Genomic DNA, 25,285 nt, shown 5'->3' with positions numbered 1-25,285 from the left:
AGTACTAGGTACGGCAAAAAAAGTAACTCCCTAGAGTTTTTAACTGTTTTCTCAGCAATTGCTTGGAATTTAAATGTGAAATTTTACAGCTGTATTTGTTGTTAGTATATACGTTTATGTGCTGACTCCCGAATTCTATATATGATGCCTAGAGTTAGGTGTGTTAAATTGGGTGCGTCCAGTTTATGCATGTAACTTAATTGAATGAGCCAATCAGCGCTGATAATTGGGTGGTAACAACCAATTATCAGCACTAATTGGGCTTAATTGGAAGTTAGACACATTGGATCTGCACCTATGATGTTACATGCATATCTGATCTGCTCCTAACTTCTATTGCACATAGCTATATTGGGGTATGATTAAGGGCATTCTGAGAATTTGCATGCATCTAGAATCACGCCTCAACTTAGGCCCCTGCATTTAGGCCTGCTATAATTCCAGATGCCTACATTTAGGTGCGGTTTTATAAAGAATGCATACCCCTTATAGAATCACACTAAGCTTGGGGGGTTTTTCAGTGCCAATTTTGTAGACACCATAAATAGAATCTGGCCCCGGGTGTAATGGCAAAATTACAGACTTTTTAGAGTGACCACCCAGTGACCTTTGCACTTTCAAAAATGTTTGCACTGTAAAACTTTCATAAGTGTCCAGATCTCAAACTTAATATATATGTTTACACAACTACAGATATAAATATATACCAATATGACTATGCCACGTCTGTAGTTTCTTCCAATTCAGGTTATAAAAAGTTACAAAAGAAAGACAAGATTTAAAAAGGTTTCAAAAAGGTTTTTAAAAAATTCATTATGGACCGATGACAAACTAGATGTGTCACCTACTTCCTGTACAATTGAGAGACTGGTCTCTTAAGGAAGTCCACCTCTGAGGGTCCTTTATAATTAAATATCTAAAGATTGCACTGTAAAACTACAATTATTTGAAGAAAAAAAATGGGTACCAGCTCACAGTGATGTAGACTTTTTGTCTGAGGAGCAATGTTGGAGGCCTATCTCAAGCTCCACCCAAAGCCACAATCGCTGAAGATGATCTAGGACAGCCTGCCACAGACCTCACATACATCTCTCTCTTCCTCCCTTGACTCCTCTCTTCAATCTTTTCAATCATACTGAGCCCCTCTCTCTTTCAATTAAAGCTGGAGGTGGACACAACAATCACAGTGAAATTGTGTTTTAGTGCAAACATTTTTAATGTGCAAAAATCGCTAGGTAGTAACGCTAAAATGTCAGTAACATCAACATAGCTTAAAATAGTCAAGTGTTGTTTAATAGTAATAAGTATGTAAAATTTCTCGTTGAAATTCAAAGTGGTTGCTGAGAAAAATGACAAAAAACTCTAGGGGTTACTTTTTTTTCCTCAGCCTGTATGTGTAATCTTGTGATTGCACATGCTTCTACACCTGAGGAAATTTTATAAGTGGAATTCTACTTGTAAATACAGTCATATATGTGCAAAAATGCCTTTATAAAATTATCCCCACATGATAATGGTTAACAAATGAAAAAAAGGAAGAAAGGGGTTCTGTAACAAACATATGGCTTCGCCATTCAAGAGTTAATTTTCCAAGATCAATAGGAAGTGTTGTTAGCTGAAGAAATAAGTAAAGATGAATGATTTGCTCAACTCAAGAACAGTAAAGCCATGACTCAAAAACCAATTACTGAATTTCCTCTCTCTTTAGGAAGAATGAATCATAAATCCAACTATCATTATTTATTCGTTCTATGTGTTACAATTTATGAAACCCACCTTCTAAAATTTGCTTGATGTGAACTGCAATTAATTAAAAACAATACATATAACAAAATATCTTGCAAAGCTTAACAGAAAAAAACAAAACAGAAAGAACAATTATTCATACTAATTGATCCTCATTAAGAATAAGCACATTACGGGATGAGGGCTACTGTTTAGATGTGTTATTTTACTACTAACTTATGCTATTTTAGCACAGGTTCCATTTTATGCAATAAGACCTAGGGGTCCTTTTACTAAGGTGCACTGAAAATGGCCTGCGGTAATGTAGGTGCGGGTTTTGGGCGCACGCAGATCCGTTTCTCAGCACACCTGCAAAAAATGCCTTTTTAAAATTTTTGCTGAAAATGGACATGCGGCAAAATAAAAATTTCCAACGTGTCCATTTTGGGTCTGAGACCATACCGCCAGCCATTGACATAGCAGTAAGGTCTCTCGCGTTAACTGTGCGGCATCGCCTAGGAGCATCAAGTCAGAGTTACCACCCAATTTTCACTGCGAACCAGAAAATAAAATATATTTTCTGGTGCATGTAGTGGGCGCACATAACTATGAATTGGCACTCGTTGGGCGCACATAGGTGCCTATCAGGCTTATTTTCGAAAGAGAAAGGTGCCTTCTTTCGACATGAATCGAGAGATGGGCATCCTTCTCCCAGGGTTGCCAAATCGGCATAATCGAAAGCTGATTTTGGGCGTCCTCAACTGCCTTCTGTCGCGGGGACGACCAAAGTTCATGGGGGCATGTCGGAAGCATAGCAAAGGCGGGACTGGGGCATGCCTAACACATGGGCATCCTTGACCAATAATGGAAAAAAGAAGGGTGTCCCTGACGAGCACTTGGGCAACTTTTCTTGGTCCATTTTTTGTTACGACCAAGCCTCAAAAAGGTGCTCAAACTGACCAAATGACCACCGGAGGGAATTGGGGATGACATCCCCTTACTCCCCCAGTGGTCACCAACCCCCTCCCACCCTAAAAAAAACTTAAGTATTTTTTGCCAGCCTCTATGCCAGCCTCAAATGTCATACCCAGCTCCCTGACAGCAGTATGCAGGTCCCTGGAGCAGTTTTAGTGGGTGCAGTGCACTTCAGGCAGGAGGGCCCAGGCCCACACCCCACTACCTGTTACACGTGGTGGTAAATGTGAGCCCTTCAAAGCCCACCAGAAACTCACTGTACCCACATGTAGGTGCCCCCCTTCACCCCTTAGGGCTATGGTAGTGGTGTACAATTGTGGGGAGTGGGTTTTAGGGGGGGGTTGGGGGGCTCAGCACACAATGTAAGGGAGCTATGTACCTGGGAGCAATTTGTGAAGTCCACTGCAGTGCCCCCTAGGGTGCCCGGTTGGTGTCCTGGCATGTCATGGAGACCAGTGCACTACGAATGCTGGCTCCTCCCACAACCAAATGGCTTGCATTTGGTCATTTCTGGAGATGGGCGTCCTCAGTTTCCATTATTGGTGAAAATCAGGGATGACCATCTCTAAGGATGACCATCTCTAAGGTCGACCTAAATTTCGCGATTTGGGTGTCCCCGACCGTATTATCGAAATGAAAGATGGACGCCCATCTTGTTTCAATAATACGGGTTTCCCCGCCCCTTTGCCGGGATGTCCTGCAAGGACGTCCTCAGGAAAACATGGGTGCCCCTTTCGATTATGCCCCTCCACGTGGCTTAGTAAAAGGGCTCCTCAGTTGTTATTATTATTATTATTAACATTTGTATAGCGCTACCAGACACACGCAGACTAGCCCACTTTGATTACTCCCTCCTAAGCCCTGGACAATTAACCTAGATAATACTGTACAAACAAGCAGTTCTCTATAGCCTTTGAAAGTGAAAATACCACTCTGAAGTATTTGGCAAGCCTTCTCAAGACGAGAATTCTAGAGAATGTGAGCCACTATTGACAAAAGAATGATCTCTAATGTAGCCAGCCTGCAGTTTATCTCATATTACCAGCAGCCCATTAGCTGTGAACCTCAAAACTCTAGTAGGAACATAAGGGACAAGCCTTTGACAAAGATCCTCAAGACCCATCTCCTTTCATTTAACCCTGGCTTAAATGACAGGGCAGTTTCTTCCATTGGTGAAACACTATCATAAGATTTTAAGAGTGCCAAAGATCCCACAGTGATATTTTATATCAGCTATACAGTAGTGTTTTCAATGTTTTCCTCATCAAAACAAAAGAAAATTACAGTAGTCTAAGCAAGAATGAGTGATGTATCTCCCAATATTGCTGTTCTTGTTTGATTTTATTTGTCAAATATCTTTGTGGTCATTAGTTGCTAAGAAAAGAGCTGTCTCTCGTGTCAAATCACATCTGATTAAATGGAGATGATTTCACTGCATTCCAATTCCAGCACAGTTTAGAGAAGTTATCAAGATGCAGTAAAAGGCAAGCTTTAACTGCAACTTTATTTACCATGGAATTCACAACCTGCAGTATCTCAGTTCCACAGGTTTGTTTTTTCTTTTTCAGACCACAGTGGTTAAAATCTTATTCCAAAATAATTAAAAGAAGGAAAAGAACGAACTCCATCAATGAAAGGTCAGACTTAACACATGCGCCAGTCAAACAATACACTCTACTAAACATTACAAATTAAACATTATAAAAAGAAAATATAAATCAATTAATAGACGGACAAGACCTCCCGCACTCCAGGCTACAGACTAAAAGCTAGTCTAAAGAAGTGTGTCTTTAATAGTACCTTAAACTTTTTCTAACTGGATTCCGCTCAGATTTCTTTTGGCAAGACATTCCAGAGGTATGATGCCTACCAAAAGAAAGCTCTTTCCCTTGTGTCTAACCAATGTGCCTTCAAAACTGAGGGAACTGACATCCTATAATCCAGTGGTAAAAGAGTAACACTACATTCAAGCCATTTTGCGAGCAGTATTATTCTATATGCTCAGGAGCAACTGACATCAAAGCCATGACCCAATTATTCTGGACCCAGTCTTAAAGGGGCCACTGAGCTGTCCTTAATGTCCTCATCATGCCCCCCAAAGCCCTCCCAATCCAAGCCCCCTCAAAGCTCCAACAATCCAAGCACCCCTAAAGCTCTCTACAAATTAAGCCCCTGAAACTCCCCTCAATCTAAGCCGCCTCAATCCCCCACGCCCCCCCTTCAATGAAGATCCCAAGACCCTTATCTGGTGGTCCAGTGAGTGCTGGGCAAGAGTGATCCCCTTTTGCTCCTACATGGCCAGCACCACCTCCAAAATGTTGCCCCTAGTGGTAGTCTTGCACTACTACTACTAGGATTCATATCCTATATAATAATTCTCACCTCCAACATTCTGTGCTTGGGACCGTGGATCCCTGGAGGTGGTCTGCTAGGCAGACAGGCACTGACGTCACTGACGTCAAGACAGCTGATTCCAAGGCAAGGGGAGGAGTAGGGAAACACGCTGCGCGTTTCCCTACTCCTCCCCCTGCCTCGGAATCATCTGTCACCCCTTGCGCTACGGCCCCCTCAACCCTCCCCTTCCACGAACCTGTCGACCCCTCCCCCCGGCCCACCGAAAACCACCCCCCGCCGGCGCCATTGTGGACTACCTGTGCTGACGGGGGACCCAAACTTCCGACAGCCGAAGTGCTGTTGTGCCCTTCGCATTGCTTCCTCAATCATCTTCTCTGCAAGTTTCTCTGCGTGCGGTTTTCGCCGGCACAGGGGGTCGACAGGGTCGCGGAAGGGGGGGACGAGGGAGCCGTAGCACGGGGGGGAGAAATTGCCTGCCTAGGGCCCGTTTCCTTGCCTTTAGAAACGGGCCTTTTTTACTAGTTTCCATATATAGAATATGACCTCTAACAGTAGTAGAGTGAGATTACCACTAGTAGCACCATCTCAGAGGCAGCGTCATCCAAGCAGGATGTGGTGTACCAATCACCCACTGGACCTTCAGGTAAGGACCCTGAGGCCCTGATGAAGGGCATGCCTTGGATCGGGGGGGCATGATGGGGGGTTAACAGTAGCACCATGATCCCTTTAAGATCGGGCCAGGGAGCATCAGGCCACAGCTTTGAGGCCTGATGCTCCCAGCATGGTAAAATAGCCTCAACTGTAAGCTGGGGTTATTTTACTGTGACTTTGGGACCATAACATGATCTGTGGTACATACCAGAAATCGTGTTGTGATTTTTGCATAGTAATTAGCTGTTTTACATGCATTTGCATGTTTTGCATTTCATTACTATGTAATCCGTGGCGACCTAAATATCACTGTGATAAAAACAGGCTGAGGGCCCTTTGAGAACTGGTCTCTTACGGATTGTGCAAACAAAAATTGTTTCTACATATATGACGCTTATTCTGTATATATAATATTTATGTAGAAATGACTGAGAAAATGAAATGAACAATAAAGTTCAGCCACTTCCTTTCCACAGGCTCAGTTCTGTTTTCCAAATGTGTTAAACATGCAATCCTGGCTGTGAAACATCTTCAAAATTATGTCTACCTCATTCCCACCAGAAAGTCTCTGTGTTTTGACTATACAGTCATTTTAGAAGTCTACATACTAAAAAAGAATAATTATCGTACAGTGAAAACAAATTATCTAACCCTTGCTTACAACAGAACTGGAACACAGAACAATGTCTATGCATACATGCTTCGATATACAATAAAACATCAATATCTTGACTAGTAAAATTATAATAAGTGTTATTTTTACATCAATCTACTAATAACGCCAAGAGAGAAACAACATATAGATTTGCCTTGAGAAATCAGTGATTTTCTCTATTAAATGCAAGCCTATTGTTTCATTAGTCGAATATGAGGCCACCATGCAAAGACAGCACCTAGCACAATGGTGTCAGTGGACAATAACCCTAGTTACCCTGTCTAGAATAACTGACAGTATTTCGAAGATTGAGACACTGATTAAGAATCGTGGATTTAAACTCAATGGGAAGAAGACAAAATTACTGTGGTTGTGCCAATCTGAAAAACATGCTCCTGACAGATTAACTTTGTCAGATGTTTTTTTTCCTTTCGGTTGAGTGAATCTCTGAAATGTTGGGCTTTTTGTTAGATACAACACTGTCTCTTGAGCCACAGGTTAATAACATCATCAGTACTGTATTTCTAAAACTCCATTTATTTCATAGGATTCAATCTTCATTTACAGAGGAGCGTTTTTCTCTGTTAGTTCAGGGGCTCATTTTGTCCCATTTAGATTATTGCAACAGTTTATATTCAATTGTTACAGTCAAACTTCATACCAAGCTTCAGAATGTTGCTGCTAATCTCATTTTTCATCTGAAGAAATAGGACAAAAGTTACACCAGCACAAATTTGATTACGTTGGTTGCCAGTACAGGCCAGAATTAACTTTAAACTGGCATGTCTGATATATAAGATTTTTTGATGGTACAAGCCCAGAATGTCTAGTTAGCTTGTTCTCTTTCCCTGACAATTACAAATCATCTAGAGCAGGAGGATCTCAGCTTATTTTCCTTCAGTGTCTGGGGTTCGCGATTTAAAAATTAAAAAAACATTAGAAAACTTGAATTTTCATCAAGCTGTTCAAGTCTGGTGTTCACAACATCTTTTATTGCAAACCATGACATCTTATTATTCCTTCTGGAAATTTTTTAAGACTTACTTATTTTGACAATATTTTGTTTATAATTTATGTTCTCCTTTTTTTTTTTTGTAATTTGACTTAAATTGTGATCTGCTTTGAACCTTTGTTGGGAATTGGCAAAATACAAATGACACATTACATTATATTACAATGGTTCCTGAACTTTGCATTTGCTGACCATTGGAGAGAAGATTTTCAAGAGGACCATGAGATGGGGCCCATTGGAGCAAACATCACCTGGGCTAACCAATTCATAGTTGACTGATGAATTATTAAGCTTGAGGTTTTTGTTAAAATGTGATTGATGTGTGGGATGTATATGGTTGGGCAAGAAAGCCTTCTCAGTTGTGAAAGCCTCACATCTGGAGTTCTGTTTCCCACTGAATGTCATGTCGGTTCTAGTCTGGACATCTTCCAACAGAAATAAAAGCTTCCTTGTTTTCTCTATTGCTTTCACGTTATTTCTTTTCATCTATAATCTTAGACCCATAACTTGGATTCCCTAATTTATTTCAAGGTTTCTTCCAGGTATTAAGTTACAATGTTACCTGTACACTGTTTTCTCTAAGGTACATGAGAGTCCACCAACTGTGTTCCTACTATCGCAGGCAATGCAGTAATAGCACTGTTTCAATCATAAGGGGCAAACAAATACTGTGGGATTCCCAGGGTGACTGCCTGTCCCCCATGACCAAAACTCTGCTATTGCTTAAATTACTTAGAATTTACTATCCCACCCAACAGATGGAAAATCTAAGTAGCTTACAGTCAAAAGGGTCCTGTTACTAAAGGGTTGCCATGGCAACCCAGAACTACCACCAGCCCAACACAGCTGCCTGTGGTAGTTCCGCATCCAGCATGCACCATTTCCAGTGCTGCTGGATTTTTTAAAAAAATATACCACAGGGGGATACCGCTGAGGTAGTTGAGGAGCCCTTACTGTCACCTCAATGGGTGGCAGTAAGTGCTCCTCTGCCCCCCCTCCCCCTCCCCACCACCACCACTTGGTCACACTGTGTAGACTTACCATATGGTCATGTGTATTTTTAGGCTTTTTACTTTCTGCGGTAAAAAGGGCCCTGGTGTGCGGCAAAAATGGCCACTGCCACTACCGCAGGGCCCTTTTTACCGCAGCTTGGTAAAAGGCTCCCTAAAAGAGGAATAGTGGAGTTTCCGACAGAGCATGGCAAAGTGGGATAGGGATGGTGTGCAATGTACATGCATACTTTATTAAATACATAATACATACATACATACATAGAGCACATGTACATATTCACACCTGCCTTGGAGCAAATGTAAAATTTCATGAGAGCAATTGTGTATATTGGAGATTATTGTATGTACTGTACCTATTTTATGAAAAGCACATAGAAGCCTGTGATGCCTTTATAAAATAGATGCCTTTTTGAGAATTTGTATAGGTGCCCTGTTATAAAATAACTTCCACAGAGGACAATTTTATACTAGGCACGTAGGCAAAGAAAACACATTGGCACATACATTCGGCCTATTTTATGAAGGTAATATACTCTCCTCCCCAGTTCATGAAAAATTCAAGAACTGGAAAGAACTGTGTACTGTATAGCCAGGAGGTCTTAATGAAGATTTTGAATGGATGACATTGATATGAACATGATTGGTATCTGTTCTTTGAATTCTACTGACTAATTTGTTCTTGAGTTTATAAAAAGCTGATGCCATTGCTTGTTTTTACAGACTATTAGTGCAAGCTAGAATATTTACAAGTGATTTTCCCTAAAGCAGAGCACTGAACTCGAAACACTGTATCAGTTCAGGCTCTATTAGGGACTGATCTGTGATTTTATTGTGGACAAAAAGATAATCAACTTAAAGCCCACCTCTTTACCTCTGCTTTTGACTCCTAACCACTACTCACTTGCCCTGACCTTCAACCTCACCTATTGTTCCCTTACCCTTAATTGCTCTGTCTGTTTATCTGTCTTATCTAGATTGTAAGCTCTTTGAGCAGGGACTGTCTTTTTTGTGTATGGTGTACAGCGCTGCGTATGCCTTGTAGCGCTATAGAAATGATAAATAGTAGTAGTAGTAGATTCATTAAAAGTCACAAACATGGATTTGGACCTATTAGTAGACTGGCAATTGTGCTCATATTTATACTGATATTTATTAAATGAAGCCCTATACAGAAATATGATCCCTAGCACTCCTGCCTGGAGACTGACTGGACCACCACAAATATGCTCATAGGACCACAGAAGTCAGGGAGGTCCTTTGGGGATGGGTCTTCTGATCATGAAGGTGAGGGTCTTGATCGAGGGGTGGGGATGGTGCTCAGGGGGGATAGGGATCTTGATCAAGGGTGGGGATGATAAGAAGGAGTGAATGGGGGTCTTGATTGTGGGAAGCCTTCAATTGCCCCTTTAAGATGTGGCCTGGGAGACTCAGGCTACAGCTTTGAGCCCCAGTGCGCCTGGGAAACAAAATAACCCCAGCTTTTAGCTACAGTTATTTTACCAACTATAACACGGTTTGCAGTTTGCACCCAGTGTTCCTCACAAACCGTGCTGTTAAATTTAAATAATAATGAGGTACTTTACATGCATTTGCATGTCTTACATCTGATTACTATATACCCTGTGCATTAGGGCAAAACAATCTGCATTAGTGCCCTTTAAGTCATGTTAAGGGGCAAATAACTTGGGTTATTCCTCTAACACAGCTTGATAACTTCCCCCTAAATGTTATTTTCTGTTGTTCCTTATCATATTATTATTATTTAAAACTTAGAGCCCCCTGTATCTAATGATCACAGCAGATAATCTTAGCACATCCGAAGAGTAAACTAAAAATTCTATATACCCAGGATTTTGCATGTTGATTGATTGCAGCCACAGATTTATCATTTAAAATAGTTCAGTCACATTCTGTGCTCCTGAGGGGCTGGATGCAACTTTAAGGATATTGTTGATATTCCTGGCAATGTGACCATTATTTTTATGTGCTTTCATATGCAATTAAAAAAAAACTAATTCTGTTTCATCATCTGCACCCTAGATGTATATCCTTCCTTAACAGATTTATATATTTTACCCCTGCAGGATATGAGCTGTTAGTTACTGAATTATGGTATTTATAATAACTTTGAGGTCAAATCACCCCCCACTCAGGACAGACATTTTTTTCACAAAAGTGCATTCACCACCACAGGCAAATAAAAGGGTCCTTTTACCAAGCGGTGGTAAAAGAACCCCTGGTGTGGCATCAAAACGCAGATTTGCTGGCGCCAAGGCCTCCTTTTACTGCCTCTGGTAAAAGGACTTTTTAATGGAAATGTTGGTGCGGTAAGTGTAACACTTGCTACATAACCATTTCCGGGTAAGCTCCCGGGACTAAAAAAAAAATTCAAAATAATTTTTGGAGCCAGAAATGCCGCACGGCAGGAATTCACACTACTACTGGGCTCCTGCGGTAGCCCGTGGTAGGGCCGAATCGCCATGCGCCAAGCCCGTGGTAGCCCCACCAAAGCTTGGTAAAAGAGCCCCAAAATTAATAATATCCTGAATTACAAAATTGCTGGTGAGATACCCTGCACATCCTGGAAACTGCAAATAAAGCTCTCAGGTTTGTAAGCCTACCCCTCCCCCTCCTCCCCCAACATAAATGCACACACAGTCAATTAATAAACAAACAAATGTACTTCATACTACATTATCGGCTTCAATATAACATTTGTGAGGCTCATTAACCTTTCTTAGACAAAGGTGCTCTGCTGATATCCTCCATCTTGCAAATGAGAAAGGGAAGCAGATATGGCATGCTCATGGCATGACATCAGCAGGACCTAAGGGCAAGAAGTCAAACTTGTTTGCCCACATGTCAGCTGGTCCGCTGCCTCATTTAAATATACTCTGAATCATTTATGCAGAGGGTTCTACAAGGAACAGTGGTGAAAAGCCAGAGCTAGCCCAACCACTAGGTGGACTAGGCATCCGGGCCTTCTCAAGGCCTGCCGAGTTCCATTCCCTCTGAATTTCCTGTTTCAAAGCGAGAGAGGACCTGGCAAGCCTTGAGCATGCCTGGATGCTCAGGGCTCTGTGCCAGAGTATTAAGTCTTTTTTACACACACTAACTGGTGCCATCCCAAAGGGGTTAAGGAAGGGAAGCCACTGAACACCTGGGGAGGGGAAGGAAGGAGGCAACAGGAGATGCTGAACACCTCGTAGGGAGGGGAGGGGAGGGGGAGATGGAAAGAAGTGCTGGACACCTTGGAACAGGGATGGGAAGAAGAGATATGTTGGACACCTTGGGGAGGGTAGGTAGGGAAAAAGAAAGATGCTGGACACTTTTCTTTGGGAAGGAGGTAGGAAAGGGAAGGAGAGATACTGGGTATAGCATGGGAGAGCCTTGAGCCACCCCTTGGTGCAGGGCTGATGGTTGAAAGATCATCCAGGTTGTCAGATACCCTTGGACTGGCCCTGAAGAAAGCATCAGTAATACACAGAGAAACCATGTCCCTTGCTGAACTCCTCTCCTGCACCTGCAGTTGTAACACTGGCTCCACAAATGGCATTGTATGTTTAGTCTTAAGCAGAGCACATCATTGTTTCTGTGTATCCAATTCACCTATTATTGGACATGAACACAAGACAGCAAAGGCAGAAGCAACAGGAAGTGGAGCCCACAGGAAAATGCCATTTCTGTGACACTACCCTGAAAGACTATACAGGGGATATATCTATCATCTCTGTACTTATACAGGAGGCCCTGTCTTCACCAATGTGTGGCAACATCCAGGAAACTTAAAACCCACAGCCATCACCACACAGACCAGAAAAGTGAACCATCTGTACAGGGATTCTGTATGTTGGAAGATCTACAGAAAGCGTGCAGAAAGGAATGGATACCTCTAGAGACAGAAGAGTAATCTCTTCCACCCACTCTCCCTGCCTCTTTTTTTTAAAAGCTGTTGTTTATTGTGATAAATGAGTTCAGGATGACTTCCAACTAAATGAGACAAAGAGACACATTCCCTCTCAACAGCTCTCCTGATATAACTCACTGGTGACAGAACACACTATTAAAGTGGATAGACTATAGAACCAGTCAATGTTACCATCACCAGTATCGAACCATCTCCCTTCCTTCAGCTGGTCTTCTCTGACCAATACTATGACCCACTAAAGTACCCTGACAGATCCTCCTGTCAGCTCTGGGTTATATTTATTTTAGTTACATTTGTACCCCGCACTTTCCTGCTCATGGCAGGCTCAATGCGGCTTACATATACAGGTACTTATTTGTACCTGGGGCAATAGAGGGTTAAGTGACTTGCCCAGAGTCACAAGGAGCTGTGCCTGAAGTAGGAATCGAACTCAGTTCCCCAGGACCAGAGTCCATCACCCTAACCACTAGGCCACTCCTCCACTCATGTGTATGTTAATTTATTTTATTCATATTTATTGTCATTCCTATTAAACCAATCAATGTAGTATATTGGTAAGGTGATGGGATTTAATATACTGCTTTTCTGTAGTTATAGTCAAAGTGGTTTACATATCATATACAGGTACATATTTTGTACCTGGGGCAATGCAGGATTAAGTGACTTGCCCAGAGTCACAAAGAGCTGCAGTGGGCATCAAACGCATTTCCCCTGGTTCTCAGGCTACTGTCCTAACCATTAGGTTACTCCTCCAGTGCACTATGATGTTTACAGTTGTCGTACATTGTTGAGTTCAGTGTGCACTGCGAGGATAAAAGTGAGTTGTACTATTGTCTTTGTAATCTGCTATGGCCATGTTATAGGGTCTGGATCGGTCTTGGGTATGGTTTGCTGTTACTACTACTACTACTACTACTACTATAAATCACTTCTATAGCGCTACCAGTCGTACGCAGCGCTTTACAATTGAACATGAAGAAAGACAGTCCCTGCTCAAAAGAGCTTACAATCTAAATCAGGACAAACAGACAGGATCAATAAGGATAAGGGAAAGACAGACAGAAGGACACAAGGATAAGATAAAAGGGACAAGTCAGGAGTCGAAAGCAGCATCAAACAGGTAGGCCTTTAGCCTGGATTTGAAGGCAGCCAGGGATGGAGCTAGACGTAATGGCTCAGGAAGCCTATTCCAGATTATCTGTGTGCAGTTTGACCACCTGCCCTAGCGCTTGTGACACTGGCCCTTATTTTAAAAGCCTTATTCACAATTTACCCATGTAAATATCTGCATTTTGTATAGTATATCTTGAATAAAAGGTAAATACCCAATTTTAGAAAATCAGGATTTACATGTATAAATCTGTCCTATGTGCATGTGGCAAGGGGATGGGGTTTGGGCAGACTGGGGCAGAACCAAAAATGAAACATGCATTTCCTATTTCAGAAGGGAAATGCATGTCTATAATTACATTGGGATTTACAGTAGCTTCTGACTACAAATAGGTTTTATAACAGTGCTTGTTTGGGCAACGCTTGATAAGAGCAATTGAGGGAAGTCTCCCCCTTCAGCTCCTGCAGGAGAATTCTATGTATGGTACAGAACATTAGGCACTACCTCTATGCCGAATTTTTGGCGCAGAAAAATGTTATAATGGATACTGAAATGGGGCAGAAACTACAGATCCATGTGAAAACACACCCCTGGATTTTATATACAGTTCCTGAAAATCCGCGTGGAAATTGAAGCGTATTCTGTAGCAATGTGCATAACTTAATTGGATGTTAACAAGCAATTATCAGCACTAACTGGCATTGAGATTTACACGCACAACTCGCTAAGTGTATTCTATAATGTGGTGCAAGGCATGCATAACTGCAGTCATGCAGTTATAGAATTGCTCTTTAAGCCCATAAAAAATATTTTCTACCGTATGCTTTTGACGCATGCCAAATTCAGAATTATTGCGCGAGGCACATGGTAGCTGGGCGGTATTGCTGATTTGGAATACACTGGATGCACATAGACCCTTACGTATCTTTGTAAAAGGGCCCCTTAGTGGTCCAAAAAAATATTTTTTAATTCTTGCATGATGTACCTGTTCACCTCTTTAGATGTTTAACCAAACTGGAAAAGCTGTTTATTAATGATTTACAGTTAGTAAACTATCTTTCAGTAGGTTAAACTTCAACTAGGGCAGTATTGCACTTTATATAAAATTAAATTAAAAAATAATTGCATTGGCTGCTAATCTTTCTCAATAAACTAAAACAATAACACAGCCAGAAACACAGAGTCACCTCTGAGACTGAACTGATTTCTGTCATGAAAACGCATTTTCTCTATTAGGTGGATGAATAATATTTATCTAGAAAAAAAGTATCTGCCTGAAACATTTGCAAGCTATGACTGACACATGCAGGCCACAGGGAATAAAGAAAAGCACACGAACCTCTGTACCACCTATAGCATGTTAACTGTTGACTTTTGCTGTTATTATTTATTCATTCTAAAATGTTTTCATCCCCAAGTGTACAGCAATAATTTAAGAAGGGATACAAAAATCTGAGATGCACGGTTTCCTTGCTAACTAATGGGTCCTTTTACTAAGCCGATAAAAAGGGCCCTGCGCTAGCAGCGGGAGCCGTTTTTCACGTGTGCTGTGGCCCTTTATACTGCAACGGGTAAAAATACCTGAAAATAGCCACCATGCGGTAAAATTGCTCTTACTGTGTGGCCATGTGAGGGGGAGCGCTTACTGCCACCCGTTTAGGTGGCGGTAAGGGCTTCTGTGCTAACCCAGTGGTAACCGAGTAGCGTGCGGTGCTGCCCAATTTCCGCTGGGTTAGCACCATGCTAGAAAATACCCAGCTATTTTCCCTAGGATGGCAAATAGCACGCACTGGAGCTGAAACTATCACTGGCAACTGCATTGGGCTGGCAGTAGTTCCAGATTAGCGTGCGCTAAGCCCGCTTTGGGCTTACTGCTGCTTTGTAACCAGGCCCCTAGGTTATTTTCGTGGAAAGCATTCCAGAAACCCAAATCCTTATAATGAAATTAAGAAATTAGTTCTGTTTTTTTACACCAAAAATCATAAGGGCCCTTGTAATTAAAGTGTGTTAGATTTTCACGTAACACGCTTTAATGCAGGAAATTAACTTGTGCCAAGTGCAAAACTAACATGATACCTAGTGAGAGGAGTGTCCAGCATTTAACCTGCAAATATAGCATTAAAAAATATTTGTAGACCATTTTTAGACCATTACTATGCAGTACACAGCTTGCAATAGAAGCACTTACCCCTGGATTCTATATATCGCACCCTTAATTTACATGTGGAAATCGAAGCATATTCTACAACAATGCGTGTAGCTCGTCAGCGCTGTTAATTAGTTGTATACAAGCAATTACTAACACTAATTGGCATTAAGATTTACACTCAGAACTTGCTAAGAGGCTCTTTTACTAAGACACATAGGAACCTACTTGCATTCAACACATGTCAAATTGGAACTACTGCCCATCTACCACGTGCCCCGGGTGGTAATTCCATTTTTGATGCACGTCCAAAACACGTGGTAGAAATTTTCTACCACATGGAGCTTACCCAGCGGTAATCAGCAATGTACGCACACTGACAATTACCACCCAGTTAACGCATGAGACCTTACCACTAAGTCAATGGGTAGCGGTAAGGACTCAGGCCGAAAATGGATGTGTGCTGGTTTTAATTTTGCCACACATCCATTTCCCCACCCCCCCAAAAGGCCTTTTTTTGCAGGTGCACTGAAAAATGGACCTGCGCACATCCAAAACACACGCCTACACCAGCGCAGTGATATATCCATACAAATGATCTGTCAGCTCAATAAGTGTGTTTTTTTCATACAAGACTACCTGACTATATAGAAGGGCATTTTACTCTATGACTTAAGAATATATTCTAAACCAGTGTGCCCATAAGAACATAAGAATAGCCATACTGGGTCAGACCAATGGTCCTTCTAGCCCAGTATCCTATTTCCAGACAGTGGCCAAAGGAAACCCAGGGCCCTTTTACAAAGTGGCGGTAAGCCGAACGCGGGCTTACAGTTTGCTCTTTCAGGGCTACTACCGGCCCAACGCAGCCACCAGTGGTAGTCCTGCCCTGAGCAAACGCAATTTCTGGGAGAAAAAGAAAACCCGTTGAAATGGCTTGACAGCAATAACCCAGCGGTAATTATTGCCGCGCAGTGCCAGGTTAGCGTGGGAGCCCTTATCACCATGCCTTTTTAAAGACCCCCCTCAGTGAAAAAATATTTCCTCCTATTTGTTTTCAAAGAATTTTCATGTAACCTCATTGAGTGTCCTCTAGTCCAGGTGCATAGCCATGGGTGGGCCTGGACGGGCCCAGGCCCAGCCACTTTTGCTCCAGGCCCGCCCAGCCTCTTCTGCCCGCTCTCCCTGTCCACGTGGTCTGCTCACTTTTACTGCCCTGAAGCGCTGTTCTCCCTTCAGCACCGGCGATTCCCATAGCCAGCCTTCTGCCAGCGTTCGTCGTCGGGGCCTCTTCTCAGGCACGTCCCGCCTACTCTGCAACTTCCTGCATCCCACCTTTGTGGAAAACAGGAAGTTACAGAGTAGGCGGAACGCGCCTAAGAGGCTCCGACGATGCGCGCTGGCAGAAGGCTGGCTATGGGAATCGCCAGTGCTGGAGGAAGAACGGCGCTTCAGGTCAGTAAAAATGACCAGAACTGACCATGTGCAGGGAGTTGTCGCAGGGGGGGTAGCGGATGGAGAGGAAATGCGGTGGCAGTGGAGGCGGCGGGGGGGGGGCGGGTGGAGAGAAAATGCGAGGCCTGTGCCCACCCAGTCCACCTCCAGGCCCATCTAAAAATTAAACTCTGGCTACGCTACTGCTCTAGTCTTTGTACTTTTTGAAAGAGTAATAACTCAATTTACTTTTTCCCGTTCTACATCACTCAGGATTTTGTAGACCTCAATTGTATCTCCCCTCAGCCGTCTCTTTTCCAAGTTGAAGAGTCCTAACCTCTTTAGCCTTTCCTGATACGAAAGGAGTTCCATCCCCTTTATCATTTTGGTCGCTCTTCTTTGATCCTTGTCTAATTCTGCTATATATATTTTTTGAGGTACAGCAACCAGAATAGAATGCAGTACTCAAAGTGAGGTGGCACCATGGAGTGACACAGAGGCATTATAGTATTCTTGGTCTTATTTACCATCCTTTTCCTAATAATTCCTAACAACCTGTTTGCTTTTTTTTTTGGATATTCAAAATGAATATACATATGAGATTTACATGTACTTTCTCCACTGTATGGCAACATCTCTTATGCATATGCACTGTGGATATTCTGAAAACCAGAAAATTGACAGTGCCTGGATCAACAAACCCTGTGCTAAGGAAACAGGACTTCAAGAAATGCTTTCTGTCTGGAAAATCACTGCCACAGCGTTCTGGTGAAAATCTTGATATTCTTATTTATGAATGTCTAGGAAAAGAATTCCATTGTCTTACCTGTAGGACTCTTTTGGTCAGGCCAGTCTTCTGAGCTAACTGTTTCAGATCCTTGGCATCAGGATTGTGATTAATAGCAAAATATGACTTCATTGTCCGCAACTGATGGTGTTTGAAAGAAGTTCTCATGCGCTTTGTTTTTTGACTACTGCTGTACTGCTGTTCCCTGTCCAAGTGGTCACCATCATTTTCATTGCAACTTAACGCTAAAGAGAAACAGAGAAGAAATTACCATAGGACTTTCCAACCTTACTGCAGTTTACCACTCTGAGAATCACCTGAGTTGATCTCTGAATTTCATTCACTACAACACAGTAACATAGTCTGGTCACCATATAAAGAAATTCATCGCCCTCAAATCCAAGGGGAATCTGTTGTTTGCTTATCATTCTGAAGACAATGATGGTGTGCAATGCTATGACTTTGGATGGTTTAGAGGGGCATTTTCTATATGATGTTTAAATCCAATTTATCTTTAACAAGTGAAGAGTCCAGTGTATTAAATTTATCAACACGATGTATTTAAAGTTTCAAATCTTCCTTTATTCTCAAACATTCTCTTCTTTTTGTATTTTATATATGTAATAAAAATGAAAAGTTGTTGAGCACTTAGCTATGGCTCGACAGGGCCAAACCCATTTCACTTTACATGCTTCATCAGGAGCCATGCATCAACTTTCTTACAATATCAAAAAGATGATATCACATATTTATGTGATCACATTACATCTTGTCTAACCCCAATTTTTCAATGCAGTGTTCTTAGCTGTAGAGCAGATCAATGTTTAAATTATTTGCGTTAGAGTTACAGTAGCCTTCCTATTTTTGCTACCACTAAATCCAATTTATGACATTTTGCGAAAAACTTCCAAACATCCTGCAGTAAACAAGGCCATTTTCAAACCAGAAAAATGTCCAGCTTTTTTGTTTGAAAATGGCCATTTGCTAGATGTTTTTGTGCTCAGTGCATCTATCTTTTAGTACTTTTTTAGGGAAAAAAAAAAAGTCCAAGAGAAAAACGCACAAAAACAAGCCATTGGGATGTATGAGGAGCCATTGGGATGTATGGGTACCCAACTCTACACCACTACAATATATTTTATGCCTGTAGGTGTCACCCATAAGTAGGTACAGTAGGTATTTGGTGGGTTTTGCAGGACTCACACTTTCCACCACAAGTGCACAAGTTGGAGTGGGTTATGGGCCTGGGTCCCCTTCTCTACAGTGCGCTCCTCTGAAAATTAGGCTACTCCAGGGACTTATTTGCTGCTCTATTAGGACTGACCATAACAACTGAAGTAGTCATAGAGGCTGGTATGTACTGTTTCTTTCACATCTTTGGAGGGGGGGAGGAGGTCATGCCTTAATCCCTCCAGTGGTCATCTGGTCATTTAGGGCACCTTTTTGTGACTTAGGTGTGATTGAAACAGGTCTACACCAAAACGTCTAACTTTTAGCCCTGGACATTTTTGCTTTATTCTATTATGGCAGAAAAACATCCAAGTTTTGGGAACGTCCAAATCCCACCCCCAAGACACCTCCTTGTGATTTAAACACACTGCAGAGAAAAATGTCTCAAATCTGAGTTTTGAAAAATCATGATTTTGATGTTTTTCAGGGAAAAATGTCCAAATGCCACTTTATGCCATTTTTTAAAATGTTTTTCCTTTTGAAAATGAGCCCCTTAATCTTGTGCATATGCTCATTCTGAAAACTTCAAAAATCTTCAAATTGGTGGTCTTTTTTTAAGATGTTAATTTACTTTGATGTTAGTGAAAGCTCTTGATGTGGTTCTAATAATTGAGGGCACTGTTTACTAAGCTGCGCTATAGGCGCAAACGTTTTAGCGCATGCTAATGCTAGAAACTCATAGGAATATAATGGGTGTCTCTATCATTAGCGCGTGCTAATGTTTAGCACACACTATAATGTTTGCATGCCTACAGCGTTGCTTAGTAGACAGGGCCCTTAATGTATTAATTTATTTACTATTGATAAGAAAAAAATAATGCCTTGATTGATGTTGCAGAAAGCTACTAATTTCTATTTCATAAAATTCCAGTAATTTTATTTTTCTTAATATTGTAGAAATCTAACCCCTGTATTAGGGAAAGAGATTTTTATTTTAAGCAAATTATGTTAATGACTTTACTAAACCATGGCAAAATTTGCAAGTACCACAGCTTAACACAGGACTTTTACATACGCCAAATGCAACATTAACACAACATATATTGGGGTGTTCCCAGTATCTTCTATTATAAGTCATGTGTTAGCATTCCTAATAATGTGCAGTACCTGCTCCCAGTTAATGTGGATACTTTGTCCTATTTAAGAGGCAGTAAGTGGTCCCGTGTTAACTACACATTACTACTACTACTACTACTACTACTAGTTAGCATTTCTAGACGGTTAGCACACAGTAAGTCCAGAGCATTAACTGCCAAATGCTTTCCATGTCCACTCTCTGCCTATGCCACATCCCTGACACAAAAAGCACTTACCCCTACATCTATAAAAGTAAAAAAAATAAATTATGTGCGCAAATTTGGGTGTATGCCTGATTTGCACACACAATTTAATTGAATAATGAGCCAATTAGTAACAATAATTGGCATTTAAACAAGCAATTATTGGCAAAAATTAGATTGAATTGGAACTTACACCCTGAAAGTTTGCACACATAAAAAAAGGGGCATGGAAATAGGAGGGTCACGGGTGGAACGGGGCATTCACAGCATTTTTGCACATTGTTATAGAATAATGGGAATATGCACCTAATTTAGATGCTATATTTGCATCACGTTTCAGTTGGTGCAAATAACCGCTGCTAAATTTAGACGCGAGTCCCAGGCATAAGTGCTATTCTATAAACCACGCCTAACTTTAAGTGTGGCTTATAAAACAGCTCTTTTTTCTGCATCGATTTTTTTTTAGGCAGCATATATAGAGTCTAGCCCTTTACGAGCAATTTCCATGCAGTAATTGCTAAATTACCACAAAACTATGCACAAGCAGTTACCATTTGATAAACTGCAGGTTAGTCCCCTAATTCTATGAACTTGGATGCACAATTTTGTGACTAGTATGCAAAATTGCATGCAAAACTTATAGAATAGCACCTGAGGGGTCCTTTTACTAAGCTGCGGTAAAAAGGGCTTGCGGTAGAGGTGGAGTTCATTTTTCCCACATGCCAGGGCCTTTTTTACCACAGGGGGTAAAAAGCCCCTAAAAATAAAATGGTCATGCAGTAAGATTACTCTTATTGCATGGCCATGCGGCAAGGAGCACTTACCGCCACCCACTGAGGTGGCAGTAAGGGCTCTCACAATAACCCAGCAGTAACAAGGCAATATGGGGCACTGCCCAATTACTGCTGTGCACCACCACAATAAAAAACAACAAAAATATGGCACGCACTCGATGTGGAACTGCCGCTGGTGGCCGTGTTGGGACGGTGGTAGTTCCAGGTTGCCACACGGCAACTCTTTCATAAAAGGGTCCCTTTAAGTGGATGCTAATTGTCTTTAAGCACCAATAATGACCCATAAGTGGCCTTAATAGGCAGTAATTCGCAGGTATGCATGTAGCTGCTGTTAGGTGCTCTTCTGTAAAACTACTGCCTAAGTTCTATAGCGCATAACTGCAAATGGGGCATTAACATGATGTTTATAAAATAGTTATAGTTTATTAGAACTTTCTATACCACCTGGGCTAACTCACAGATCTAAGCAGTTTACAATCAAAAATAATAATAAAATTCTGAAGCAGGAAAAGAATACAATGGAGACAGGAAAGAGTAGCACATATAACTTTAAAGGCATAGAGAGGCTTATAACTTGAAAGGCATAGATGGGTAGTGCGAGGGGGGAAAGAGGGGAAGGAGAGGGACATATAGGAATGGGGAAAGTACAAGGTATGGGTTTGTTTGGAGTGCGATGAGGGGTTAGTCCAAACCCTTGAAGGTAATAATTTAGGCCAGGTCTTCAAGGCAGTTTTGTAGTTTTTGAATGGCAATTCAGCATGAATGTCTAGAGACAGAGAGTTCCAGGGGAAAGGGGCCGTAAAGTAAAAAGTGTGATGTCTAGCAGTTTCAAATTGGGCAAATCTGAGGCTGGGAAGAACTAAGTGGTGGTCATTTATAGAGTGAAGGAGACAAACAGGTGAATAGGGAATAGTAAAGGAAGCCAAATAAGGGGGAAAACCCATCCTATGAGCCTTGAAGGCAAGAGTCAGTAGCTTAAATATTATTTTTTGTTCCACAGGTGGTAGCTTTAGTACAGAAGAGAAACATGGTCACATTGTCAGGAATGCCATAGCAGTCTGATAGCTGTATTTTGAATGGATTGAAGTTTTTTCAAATTAGCACGGGAACAGCCTAAGTAAGAAATATTACAGTAATCTAGTCTAGTGGTTACCAGCGAAAGAATAAGGAAGTGAAAAGTTTCATGATCAAAGTAACATTGTACCGAGCGTAGCTGGTGGAGGACAAAAAAGTAGTTTCGTAGAGGTTAGATATTTGTGGTAAAAAAAATAGTGAGTTTTTTTTTTTTGTTACATTTGTACCCCGCGCTTTCCCACTCATGGCAGGCTCAATGCGGCAGGCAATGGAGGGTTAAGTGACTTGCCAAGAGTCACAAGGAGTTGGAAATCAAGAACGATAACCAAGTAGCAAAAAAAGTCTACACAGAAAATGGTAGTTCTGAAGAGATTCAAAATAGTAGCTGGAACAGGAAGGCCTCCAGTGAACCAGCAGGCCACTGTTTTCTGTTTAACACTAATCTGTGCTTGGAAAGCCAGTTCAAGACTAAATTTAAACAGTCTTGTAGAGGTCCAATGGATGGGTTAAAAGTATTGGTGGGAAAATTTAGCAAAATATCTTCAGCGTAAAAATGGAAGGAAATATCAGTAAACTGAATAAGTGTAGCAAGGGGACTAATGAACAAATTGAAAAGGAGAGGGGGGCGTGAACTGGTCCTTGTGGAACTCCACAGGTCAAGGGGTGGGGGAGGGGAAGTGGATGAAGTAGTGACGACCTTATAATAGCGATTAGAGAGAAAAGCAGGCAAGAACCATGCCAGTTAGGCCAAGAGAGACAGTATTTAGGTGCGAGCATTTTCACCAGCCTTTGACATGGCGTAAATGCTCGTACTTAAAGTTAGGTGGTCAAATACAACTTACTCTAATATTCTATATTCTATAATGGCTTCAATGCCCAACTTTTCCACTACAGAATGTTTACTTAGCACTCAGTTTGTTAACACCTAACTTTTGGTGCCCTTTCATTAATCTATTCCTTAGTGCTTAACATAGTTTAGTAAAAGGACCCATTATCATATGTAGACAAACTACCGTGTTTGGCCTTTAGGAAGCTGATGCAAAATTACAAGTTTGTTATGCATGAGTACAGAGCCATGCTACTAGTAACTAGGCCCCATTGCATAAAATGGGTCATGCATTAAAATAACACATTAACGGCATTGATGTGCACTAACTCAATAGCACATATTAACAAACTATAGCTGTTACTGAGGCTTTTTGCTCCATCCTATGTCTATGAGCAGACAGTGGGGAAGCTTGCCAAACTCAACCCTTGATGCCTGTAGGGATTAGAAGCTTGGTAAGACTGCAACACACTGATCCAATTTTCTATCTTGTGACCCTCAATGCATGCTGTGCTTTTCCTGGTGAAAAAAACGGTAAGCACTTTTTTAGTTTGTAGTTAGGTGCCATTTATTTATTTAGTTAAACATTTATAGCCCGCCTATTAACTAGGCAGATAACAAAATTTAAAAACCACAATAATTTCAACAAATCACATACAGACACAAAAATCTGGGTAGGCAGGGTAGGTATGAGATTCTATTTATCTTATATTTTATTCCAAGTAAATCAGTTAAACCTATTTGTATTCACTGAAGAAATATTGTCACATTCATTTTCTAGCTAATGGGTGGGTTAGAAATGAGGAAAATACATAAATAAATTAAGGCCCCTTTTACAAAGCACTGGTATGCCCAACACGGGCTTACCGCTCACTAAAAAGGAAGTACCGTTGGGCTACTGCAGCAGCCCGGTGGTACTTCCCACTCCTGCGCACTGTCATATCTAGCGCTACAAAATATATATTTTTGTAGCGCCGGTATGTACCCAATGGTAATTGAGCAATGCAGTGTGCTGCCTGGTTACTGCTGGGTTAGTGCAGGAGCCCTTACTGCCACCTCAATGGGTGACGGTAAAGACTCCCCCCCCCCCCCCAAAAAAAAATGGCCGTGTGGCAAGTTCTTTACTTTCCACATGACCACTTTCTGCAGAAAAGCAGGACCTACCTTTTACCAGCTGCGGAGACAGGGGGGCCTCGGCATGCATCAAAAACACATGCTGACACCAGCGCAGGCCCTCTTTTGCCGCAGCTTGATAAAAGGGGCCCTAACTGACTGAACATACATTTTTGTTCAACATTTGGTTCACTTTGGAAGAGTTTTGTAGACATATTAGCCGCATGTTATCTAAGTGAGATAAAACTTTATTCACACTGAGCTCTACTCAGCATGCTTGAGGACTATGCTGGCATTATTTATAACATTGGCAGCCAACCCAGCTAATTTTTTAAACAATGCAATCACTTATTATCTTGTTGCTAGATTGTAAATACTTATGGTAGTAAAGTTTGTACTCCCACACAAGACCGATTAATTCTAACATGTCAGGAACAGTGCTGCGCTTTCGTAAATGAGCCCCATTGACTTGTTTTGTGTTGTATGGTACCTCAGGGCAGGCCTAACCATTAGGCAAGACCAGGCAATCACCTAGGGCAGCAACTTCTGGAGAAGCAACAAAGCAGCTGCAGTCAAAGCAAAGGAAGAAAAGTCTTGACGGCCACACAAACTCACTCAAAGAAAATCAGCTTGTATTTATACCTGCAGGTAGAGGGACATTTAAAAATACAGGGGTGAATTCTATAAATGGTGCCTAAAAAAAATCAACGCAGAAAAAAGTGCTTAAGTGATATTCTATAGGCCATGCCAAAAGTGTGGTGTGGTTTATACAATAACACGCAAACAGAGAGGTTACTTGTAAATTTAGGCAACACCAATTGTACCAATGAAAACATGATGCAAATGCCTGTACCTAAATTTAAGCGTGGAGAACCCATATTCTATAATTACAGACATATCTCAAAACTACACCCCGATACACCCACTACCCTACCATTTCTGTGCCTCCTTTCTTGGGCCGCACCTAACTTTATGTTGGTAAGTCCCAATTAAATCTAATTGGTGCCAATAATTGCTTGTTAAAAAGCCAATTGATGGCACAAATTAGCTCATTATTATATTAAAAATTAAGTGTGCAAATCAGGAATGAACCTATAGTAACATATTAAATGACGGCAGATAAAGACCTGAATGGTCCATCCAGTCTGCCCAACAAGATAAACTCACTTTACATGA

General features: G+C 41.5%; 1 protein-coding gene across 1 annotated transcript in view; it reads right to left on the bottom strand.

Annotated features, from left to right (window-relative positions):
- Positions 1–25,285, bottom strand: part of LHX2 (LIM homeobox 2) — a 61,537-nt gene that overhangs the window by 17,226 nt on the left and 19,026 nt on the right. Inside the window, exon 4 of the mRNA XM_030206154.1 lies at positions 17,832–18,037. Coding sequence (XP_030062014.1) covers positions 17,832–18,037 — 206 coding nt within the window. The remainder of the gene's footprint in view (positions 1–17,831; positions 18,038–25,285) is intronic.

Source organism: Microcaecilia unicolor, chromosome 6, assembly GCF_901765095.1.
Source record: "Microcaecilia unicolor chromosome 6, aMicUni1.1, whole genome shotgun sequence".
Classification (NCBI taxonomy): Eukaryota; Metazoa; Chordata; class Amphibia; order Gymnophiona; family Siphonopidae; genus Microcaecilia; species Microcaecilia unicolor.
This window is presented reverse-complemented; position numbering and strand designations above follow the sequence as displayed.